Raw genomic sequence first — 10,728 nt, 5'->3', positions numbered from 1 at the left:
AAGGAGTAAGAGACGAAGAACTGTAAGGATTAAGGGAACGAAGAATTCAGAGAAGAAGAAAGAATGAATTAAAGGATGTAGAGAAGGAGGAGAATGGAAGGATTAAGATAAGGTGAACTGTAAGGTTTGAAGGATTAAGAGAAGGATAACCGTAAAAAGGAAGGATTTGGAGAAGGAGAACTGTAAGAATAGAAGGATTAAGAGAAGGAGAACTGTAAGGATGGAAGGATTGATAGAAAGAGAACTGTCATAGTTCACATAATTAAGAGAAGGAGAACAGTAAGGATGGAAGGATTAAGAGAAGAGAGCTATAAAGGTTGAATGGATTAAGAGAAAAGAACTGTAAGAATGGAAGGATTAAGAGAAGGAGAACTGTAAGAACGGAAGGAAGATATCAGTAAGGATTGAAGTATTAAGAATCGGAAAACTTTAAGGATGGAAGGATTAAGAAAAGGGAAAACTGAAAACATGGAAGAATTAAGAGAAGGAGAACTGTAAAGATGGAAGGATTAAGAGAAGGAGAAAAGTAAGGATGGAAGGATTAAAAGAAAGAGAACAGTAAGCATGGAAGAATTAAGAGAAGGAGAACTGTAAATATGGAAGTATTAAGAGAAGGAGATCTGTAAAGATGGAAGGATTAAGAGAAGGAGAACGGCAAGGATTGAAGGATTAAGAAAAGGTGAACTGCAAGAAGGAGATCTATAAGGATGGAAGGATTAAGAGAATAGAAGGAGTTCTATAAGGATGGAAGGATTAAGAGAAGGAGATCTATAAGGATGGAAGGATATCCATAAGGATATAAGGATTAAGAGAAGGAGATCTATAAGGATGGAAGGATTAAGAGAAGGATATCTATAAGGATTAAGAGAAGGAGATCTATAAGGATGGAAGGATTAAGAGAAGGATATCTATAAGAATTGAAGGATTAAGAGAAGGATATCTATAAGGATGGAAGGATTAAGAGAAGGATATCTATAAGGATGGAAGGATTAAGAGAAGGATATCTATAAGGATGGAAGGATTAAGAGAGAAATAACTTTAAAATGGCTATTTCAGACTGAAAGTATTTTCAAGTATGACATAAAATCAAATGAGAAAAAATAATAATTTTTGGAAGTGTTTGGATTTCTGATTTTATGATACAGGGCTACTCGCAAAGAATGTGACTTCAAAAACAGACTTTTTATGTTAACATTTGAATCGTCATATATTAAGAATTTTATGTCGTGTTTGAAGTCTCATTCTTTGTGAGAATCCCTGTACAATTTACTTAATTCAATCACACTCGTCGACAACTCTGATTAAGTGCTCATGTATTCTCAAGGTTGTATCGAGTTATCCAACCCTACTATTATAGTATGAAATAGTCGTGAGAGTATACAGTATACCCCCCCCCCCCGTTAATTCAATTACTTTTTTAAGGGAGGGGGGGGGGGGGGTTTGTACTGTAAAGTGTATAATATCCCATATATTTAATACTTGACATTTAGAATGAACAACGCCTCTAATTCCATATTCTTTGTAGTTTAAGGGTGCCAGTGTAGACGCAGACGGCCTTGAATATAGCCTAGTCCCTACCTACACAACATCAAAATATATTCCGCCTTTAAACCAGCCTTACAAAAGAGAGTAACCTTGGATCAAATGGAGTCCCAGAAAAAAATAGATCAATATTTTTGTTCAAAATCCTAAATTGCAAGGAAAAAGTTTCAATTAAAATTAAGTGCAGGAGACAAAGCATAATTTTTAACATATCATGTTTTTGGGACTCCATACCTCTTATACTTCATGATGCGTAACAAACTTGTCCTTGAGACTGGATATTAATTATACTATCATTAGTAACATTTTTGTAATTTATCATTTATTCAAGAATTAAAAGTTTACAAAAATATATCTATATTAGCATCACTATATAGTGTAAGATAAGATAGGGACAAATAAGTACACATCAGTACTTCAGTACAAAAACTACTGTAAAGATAGAAAAATGCTTATACCTTACAAAGTAATATAAAAATTTATAAAACTAGACAAAAAGTGTTTCTACTGTTATCAAGGAATGCAGGAAATATCAAGTTTAGTTTAAAAACTGTAATTAAATGCATAAATGTTTTCTCACTTACTGACAAGACAAAAAAAAAATAATCTTAAAATTAAAATACTGCAAAGAAAAAATTCCTTGATTTCAAAGAACATCAAAAAACAAGAATTTACTAGGCTGTTGAAACTAATGAATAAGTAGTTGAAAATTTAAAAGGATTAGTTTTATACAAGTTAAAATTTAAAAAATCACTGGAACTTTAAACAATTTTATATTGTAATAGGAGGATCATGTACCTCAATATGTATTGTGTATTTAAGAATACTCTTTTCTGGAATCTTTTCAGGAAATTTAATCTTTAATGTTCCATTATTTAACTGTCCAGCAGCAGACTTCCTTTTGTGACCAGACTTACACTTAAACTTGAAGTTCGCAGATTTATACCGATCATTGAGACAAAACCCTTGAATATGCAATTCTTTAAAATTATGCAATTTAAAAAAAAACTGAATATTTAACAGTTTGATAAAACTGTTGTTAAAAGAAACAAAATTATCCAAATCAGAAAACACAGTGCAAATAAATCCTTGGCAGCGGAAAGTTCTTACAAAATCCTGGTTATACTTATAAGATGATGTGAACATAGGGAAGCGGCATACATGTTGATGGAATATCAACTTATTTAAAGTTCCAGTCTTCTTACAACCTCTTGGATGATTAATACACTTGGATGTAAGATCTTCTGTTTTAGGGAACAGTTGTGGAGTTTGATCTTCAAATTCATGAAGCTTCACCATCCAGGTTCTCTCCTCAGTTGGATCAGAGCACACTGAATCTGAAATGTAAATATTTAAATTTTTCATGGTTGAGACAAGTTGAGAAGCTAGAAAACATATCAAGCTGATTGAATTTTTTAATGAACAGCCAAACATATTTAAACCAGGTAGACCAGGAGGAACCACTTCTTTTGTGCCCCAATTCAAGCAGAAAAGAATTAGTTCAACTTAGTCTATGCAATTCAACTATGTCCTGTTATTTACTAAATCCTGTCTAAGATAATAATGATTTAAAAAAAAATATTTCTCTAATTTCCATTTCTAAATTATGGTTTTAGTTAGAATTGAATTAATGAAGAATAAAAATAGGAGCTGTAATTGACAAGTAACATAGGAATTGAGTTCTTTCCACAAACTCTTATTTCTTATCCCTATCTCTTTGTAACTTGATAGTGTACACCTTTAATATTTCAAATTTACTTGATCCAACAGATTTCAGTTTGAAAATTTAAGGCAAATAAGGAGTTTGTGGCAAAAACTCAAATAATTTTTAACAAAAACTGAAAGTTTGCGTTCAGGTACACTTTGCAGTACAATTACCATGAACATAGGCACAAATTTGTTTTTTGGAGTTGAGGGGGAGGCGGGGGTGATTACAGTTTGACTCTCTTTTTGTGCTATAAATTTCCCATTTTTCAATAGGGGGGGGTGGGGGGAGCAAAGAGATACCAGCAGCCATTCAGGCAAAAAAATAATTTCAGCTTGTTTTATAGTAGGTATCAGTAAAAGCCATGTGGTCATAACATTTTAAAAGATAAAACCCTATTTTTTGTATATAAAATATTATTTTCACAAGATCCTAGGAGTGCTTTTCAGCATAACATGGATGAACCCAGAGCTGCTTAAGGTTGCCAGGTAGATTGTAGATATAGTATATAATTTTTTTTAATAAGGGTAGCAGATCAACTTCTTATAGGTCCACAGACAACACTATCTTGCTGAACTCCATAGTAAACCAGAGAAATGAATAACTATCAACCAGCACTGATTAAAAACAGTTTGGCCATTGCCCAGAAGAAGTGGCTTAGTTTGTTTTAGCCAAAGAGCAACAGTTATGAGTTGATCAGAGAGGCATCATTCCAAGGTTTAGTCAAGGTGAACATTTAGATGGTTATGGCCAGTACCTTGACATGTAGACTCCGAGAAGTAGCCCGATTCCGCTGTTTCTGTTTCTTGCTTCTTGTGGACTTCTTTGAGATGCTTAGTAATTTCTTCTTTATTCATTCTGTGCCTGTAAGCGCATCGCTCATAAATGCACTGAAAGATTTTATTTTAGTCCGATTTATTACTTGCTGTGAAAAAAGTTTCTCTTTGGCAAAAATTTCAGTTTTTTCCAAAGAAAATCTTCTTTAACAGACAACATGCTGTGTATGCATTGTAGTTTTTGTAAGTAGCCTCCATTATATTGGCATTCATGATAGCAAAAGAGATATCATGTTTTAAATATTTTTAAGATTGAACATTCCGGAACCATTGAATTTGTTTTGGAACAGATTTGAGTAAGATCATTTTCTAACGTTCATTTTTCTTCTGGATCAGATTGTTAAAGTATTTCTTTTCCACTATTGTATTTATTCATTTTTACTGACAAAATATAAAGATTAGTATCCTTCTTACTGGCCACATATATACAAATAGAATCAGCCTCTTAAATAGTTTGATTTTTTTACAATTTTAAAAATGGTCCCTTTTTAGCTCATTATTGGCTATAATGTCATTCTAAAACATTCAGCAATGACCCCCTTGTAATTATAAATTGGCAATTTAAACACTGAGCATTGACCTCCATAGACAATTGTTCTGTAGTAATTATTATTTTAAGCCTTACCTTATATTCATCTGATTTAAGAGTTCTGAAACATACAACATGTTAGGTTTGGGCATTATATAAAGTAACGATGAAATCTATACAATAAATAAAATTTAATTAATATAATATAAAATTAATATAAAACACAATCCCCATGTATTTATGGATGCCTAAAAGGTATTAACCCTACAACAGCTTTGAAAATTTAAGTAACAAATAGGATATTCTTAACCAAATGACATGATAATTTGTTTGACCTTAACAGTTCAAAACAATAAAAAAAAATCCCTTAAATTTAATTCTAGAACTTACATGTTATTTGTAAATGCAATTCTAGGTTTCTTGAAGGGTGGCTCCATCCAGGAAATATTTGGGTGTCTTTAGGTTGGTGGATTAGTGAAGACTGGTTAATACCGACCCTCACCCCACTCACTCAGTCTCAGTACTGAGTCTGAATACTATACTGATCAAAATCCAAAGTTCAGGTTTGCGCTCCAAGCGCTCACACCTAACAGTCTCGCTCTTAGGAGTCAGTGGGGTAGAAGCTGGGTAGAAGGGCCGCTCTCTCTCTCTATCTCTCAGACAGACTTCAGGAAACCAGCAGAGAGAGAGGGGGGGGGGAGGAGGGGTTGATATTTACCTATATACCTATTGAACTCACAACAATTGTCCCTAAATTGATTTCTATATTGCTATTATAAGATATTTTCAAGTGTGTTATGTCTGAGATCTCCTACCCCCTGCATCCCCTTGTATGGCCCCTTTGAAAAATGCTAACCCCGCCCTGCCCTTGCCGCCTGCCAGCTTTTCTCCTTGAAAAGAGGCCACACTAGTAACTGGAAATGCCAGACTTTCTCCAATATCTACTCTTATTCTGCAGTTTCAACCTGTCCCCACAGTTTACAACTTTGTCGTAGCACAAATTCTACATATTATTTGTGTTTGTTACATGTATGTACGTATCTAGTATATTAAATACATTTTAAAAAAAATATCTTCTGTTTCTCCTTATGTTTGTTTTAAAGTTCAGTGTGCAAAATGCACATTGTACATAGTGTGGAAGACAGCATCATTCAGCCTTTTGATAAATACAAGGAGATAAAGATTATAGATGCTAGGTTGGTATTTAAACAAAGATTGTACTCAACAAAACAGATGATTAAAACTGAATAGCTGAGATGTAAATAAACACTTGGTGTGCTCTGCACTAAAAAGCCCTTCGAAAAATTCAAAAATATTTTTTTCTTGATTTTATCATACCATAAAAGATTTTTTTTAAATTATCCGGAAACATTAAATCAAGGGGCGGACATAAGGATTCTGTAGGGGGGGTAAATATTTTTAATTTGGCACGCGAAGCACGCAAATTTTTTTTTACCCCCCCCTAGAAAAATATCATGATGTATATCAAATTATTGGTTTTAATTGGGTTTGATTTGCATTTTCCACTCATTTCTGGGATTTACAAACTCAATCTAATAAAGGCTTCATTACATACCTTTCAGCTTTCACCTTGTTTTATATACTTCATTATAGTCATTCATTTTACACTAACTACAAAGATCTGTAAAAAAACTGAATTTATTTAATTTTAACTAAACTTTTTAGCAAACATTGACAAAAAAGGCAGTAATATAAAAATAATAGTTTTACTCTAAGAGGAAAAAGATGTTACTTTTTTAAATCTTTAGAAAAGCTACTCTGCAAAACTTTGAAAAAATATGGCCATTACTCATTGTTAAATTTTCTTGTTGTCAATGTAGTATGTTAAGATCTTAACAAAATCTAATGTGGAAATGACATTATTTATAAGTAAAAATGTTTTTTTATTGTCCATACCATTTTTTTTCTATTAAAAAAACATCTAATTTTAATGACATTGACTATTACTTTAGAATTTAGAATCAAACATATAATGTGGATTAGCTTTACGAAATGAAAGAAACTACGAAATAAATTTACAGAATACTAATTCTGTTTTTTTTTATGAAGATTGAGGAAGTTAGATAAGTTCTTTCATGACTTGACCTACAAAAATATTATAAACCTTTACCATAATTCATAATAGGGTCCGTCCTAGTATACAATTTGGGGGGGGGGGTAAATAACCCCAATAACCCCCCTTATGGTCGCCACTGATTAAATCTGATGGAATTTTTGAAAGATTCAAATATTTTACCAAGTTAAGGTAACAAACCTTAAAAAATGCACTTTCTCAAATAATGCATGTCCTGAATCCAATTTTTCAAGACCAGATCATTAAATAAAAGATTAGATCTCTTATTTGTTTGTAAGTGTGCAAGAGAGGTTTAAAAACATTCAAAAAGTATGTCCCAAAAAAGAAAAAAATGTTTATTTTTAGTTTTGACAAATATTAATATGAGTCACATGTTATTAACTCCATGAAATAACTCCATGAAATAAGTTAATTTTAGATTTGTAGCTGAAATAAACAGTGGCGGATACAGGATTTAAGTGTGGAGGGTGCTAGATTTATTTCGGAACAAAAACATACCTAACAACATTTTTTTAAGATAGATATTTTTCCTGTTTTGCACTAGGTTTTCTTCACTAGGTTTTCTAGTCCTATTGAGGAGCTATTCTGAAATCTCAGGGGGGTGCAAAGGTCCTTCGCCCCCCCCCCTCCTGTATCCCCCCCTGGAAATAAAAAAAAACATTTTCAAAAAAAGTTTTAAAAGTTGTTATCAATTTTGAAGTTGGAAAAGTAAAGATGTTTGTGAGCACTCTATGTTAAAACCATTTGTAAGTTATTGGGATAAAACCATAAGTGAAACCCTCCCCCCCTCAAGAGAGACATTTTATATATCACATTTTTTAAAAACTATTTCACTGAACAAACAGTTTAATTGAACTATTGTTTACTTAGAAAACAAACAAAAAAGATGGAATTTTATTGAAAATTCTGAAAATCAACAACTTCAATTTTTTTCTAAACAACTGCAAAAATACATATTAAATGGGTTGTTAACCAATGAAAACCTAACAAATTGAAGAATAGCCAAGCTTAGGTTTAGTTGACCATCTTTGACGGCTTCTATGATCCTGTTTTATCAACACATTCCAATTTTTGTTCCCTTTCAACAGGGGTGAGGAGGGGCCGGTGGTCTACACCACCCTTTAGTGAGGGAGGGAGGGAATGGCTACATTACTAAGAAGCTTAACATTTTTTAAATAGACACACTTCTTAAAAATATTGGAAAGGAAAGGAGAAGAATGGAACGGATATTAGCTTAAAAGAACGCTTAAAATCAGGAACACATTCGAAATATCAAGAATGCGTTCTAAGTCAGGAATGCTTTTTAAATCAGAAATGTTTTTCAAATTACTAGAAATTTCAAACTCCTATCTTTTTGACTAAGAACGGAATGGGGGATAGAAACGTTCTTGGAAACATTCGTTGACTAAGAACACCAAGAACAGAATGGAACGTGATGATTGTTCTTAGACTAAGAACAAAACGGGATGGAACAGAATGAGAACTGTATGGAACGAAGTGAGAACTGAATGATTGAAAAAAAAGGAACAAGAACAGAACGATCTAGCTATAGGCCCTTGTTCTAGAACGGAACGGAATGATTTTGGTTAACCAAAAAAGAAGAATCATGTTGAGACTGAGCATGCAATCTAAGGTTCAACAAAATTTTTGTTGAAAAAAATTCGTGAAAATGAACGAACAAAATTTTTTCAGTTTCATTAAAATTTTCATGAATTTCGATGTACTTTCGACGAAATTTTCGGCCTCATTTTCCCAAAAATTTTGTCCACTTTTGCCAAAATTTTGTTCCATTTTGGTTCGATAAAAATTGATTTTTTTCCCTTTCGCATCAAGGAGATTGTTGGGTTTCTAACAGAGTATCNTACTCTAAGAGTAAATGTGTCACAAATTTTTATTTTATTTAATAGATAAGGAACAACTAGTAAATGATATCAGGAAAACAAAAATTTCTTAATATATCAGTTTAAAATCGTATTTATGAAAATTGATAAAAATTGTTTATCATTGATTTTCTGCATTTCTATTTTCACATCTAGTAAGTGTATCCTGTTAGCATTAAGTGTTGAATCTTAAATATACAGGGTTACGCACAAAGGATAAGGCTTTAATGACAACCTGAAAATCTTTTACCATATCACAGCTTCAGGGGGGGGGTATTTTCTACCCTCCCCCCCCTTGTGTTTTTTTCTAAATATCTTAAAAACAGCTTGCATTAGAATGCTGAAACTTGTTCACTTTTTCAACATCATAGTTGTAAACAAATTTAGGAAATTTTTTTTTTGAATGCATAGGGTAGGGTGGAGGACAATCAAACGGGGGTTCGGTGTTTAAAAAAATTCAGATATGCTTAATTACTTTTTTAATAGTTTAGCTACAGGGAAAAAATTTGTATATTTAAAAAGCCCGTGAAAAATGTAACTACATGTGACACATGTTAATATTTTTCAAAATTGAAAATAGTTTAAAATTCAGTGATGGTGATGGACCAAACCTCTGTAGAGTAAAAAAGTAGATGTTAGTTCCACATTTATTTAAAATATATTTCGGTCTGGGTTGACCCTCGTCAGTTCTAACGATATAATAACCATCAAAATTGAGAAAAAAATATTAAAAAAATGCTTGTTAAAAATCACAGGAAAATAAACAAACAAGAGATTATTCAAAATAAAAATTTGGGCTGACAAATGGACATAAGGGAAACGAACTCAGATTATCAGATGGAAAAAAGATAATTTGCAATTATTCACTTTAAAAAAAAAAATGTTTTAAGACAATTATTATTCCTTAAGATTGTTTCTGTCACAAAGGTTAAAAACAAACTGTTTAGATGTATGTGCATAAAGTGATGGTGGGGGTTGAACTAATTAACGAACTTTTGTGTAAATCAGGGGGAGGGGGAGGGGGGGGATGGCATTGGACATAAACAACTCTTTTTTTTTAAAAAAAAAGATACTGAATTACAGTTTACAATTTAATAAAAACTATGTTTTTCTGTTAATTCCTCTGAGTTCAGTCATAAAATCTCTAATGTATTTAGATTCTCATACTTCAAGTAAACTTCTTCCGAGGTCCCAAACCTTCTCTAGAACACTAACTTTTAGATGGTAGAGTTCATGTCCAGGAAGGTTAAAATGTTTTCCTTTAAACTGGTTTGTATGGAGATTTCTAATGTAACCAATATGTTCTCTCACTCTTTCATCTAAAGATCTTGTTGTCTGTCCTATATATTGTAATTTACACTGCTGACATGTAATACAGTAAACTACATTTCTGGTCTATTTTGGAACAGTTTTCAGACATACTTTTTGAACTTTTTTAATATGCAGACGAAATATCTAGATTGTTAGTATTTTTAAGTACAATTTATTATATATTGTTCAACTGACCATAACCATTTAAAAATGACTGAGTATCATGTTTGATGTGAATCTTTGGTAAATAATCTCTGAGAGTTAAATTTTATTAAATATTTATGCAAAAATGTACACTAGTACACCTGTGCACCAGTTAACCTGTACACTAGTACACCTGTACAATAGTACACCTGTACAATAGTACACCTGTTACACTAGTACACCTATACACCTGTACACTTGTACACTAGTACACCTGTACACTATAAGTACACCTGTACACTAGTACTCCTGTACACCAGTACACCTGTACACCAGTACACCAGTACAACTGTACACCAATACACCTGTACACATGCAGTACACCTGTACACATGCAGTACACCTTTACACATGCAGTACACCTGTACACATGCAGTACACCTGTACACATGCAGTACACCTGTACACATGCAGGACACCTGCACACATCCAGTATACCTGTACACATGCAGTACACCTGTACGCATGCAGTAGACCAGTAAAACAGTACACCTGTACACCAGTACACCAGTACACCAGTACACCTGTACACCAGTACACCTGTACACTATTACACCAGTTCACATGCAGTACACCTGTACACATGCATTACACCTGTACACATGCAGTACACCTGTACACATGCA

The 10,728-nt window shown here is 32.7% G+C and overlaps 1 protein-coding gene across 2 annotated transcripts; it reads right to left on the bottom strand.

Annotated features, from left to right (window-relative positions):
* Positions 1 to 1,853: 1,853 nt before the first annotated feature.
* Positions 1,854 to 5,249, bottom strand: LOC111711423 (uncharacterized). Of its 2 annotated transcripts, none has more exons than XM_023485788.1 (4): positions 5,003 to 5,249; positions 4,709 to 4,733; positions 4,005 to 4,111; positions 1,854 to 2,879 (listed from the first exon to the last, which is right to left on the bottom strand). In XM_023485788.1, the coding sequence occupies exons 2-4, from the start codon at positions 4,717 to 4,719 to the stop codon at positions 2,314 to 2,316; spliced, it is 684 nt and encodes a 227-aa protein (XP_023341556.1). In that variant the 5' UTR covers positions 4,720 to 4,733; positions 5,003 to 5,249; the 3' UTR covers positions 1,854 to 2,313. The 2 variants fall into 2 exon arrangements, with proteins under 2 accessions (XP_023341556.1, XP_023341555.1); XM_023485787.1 differs by having other exon boundaries at positions 1,860 to 2,879; positions 4,005 to 4,137; positions 5,003 to 5,237.
* Positions 5,250 to 10,728: the final 5,479 nt, after the last annotated feature.

Source organism: Eurytemora carolleeae, unplaced genomic scaffold, assembly GCF_000591075.1.
Source record: "Eurytemora carolleeae unplaced genomic scaffold, Eaff_2.0 scaffold1127, whole genome shotgun sequence".
Taxonomy (NCBI): Eukaryota; Metazoa; Arthropoda; class Copepoda; order Calanoida; family Temoridae; genus Eurytemora; species Eurytemora carolleeae.
Note: the sequence above shows the minus strand (reverse complement) of the source record. Positions and strands in the feature narration are given on the sequence as shown.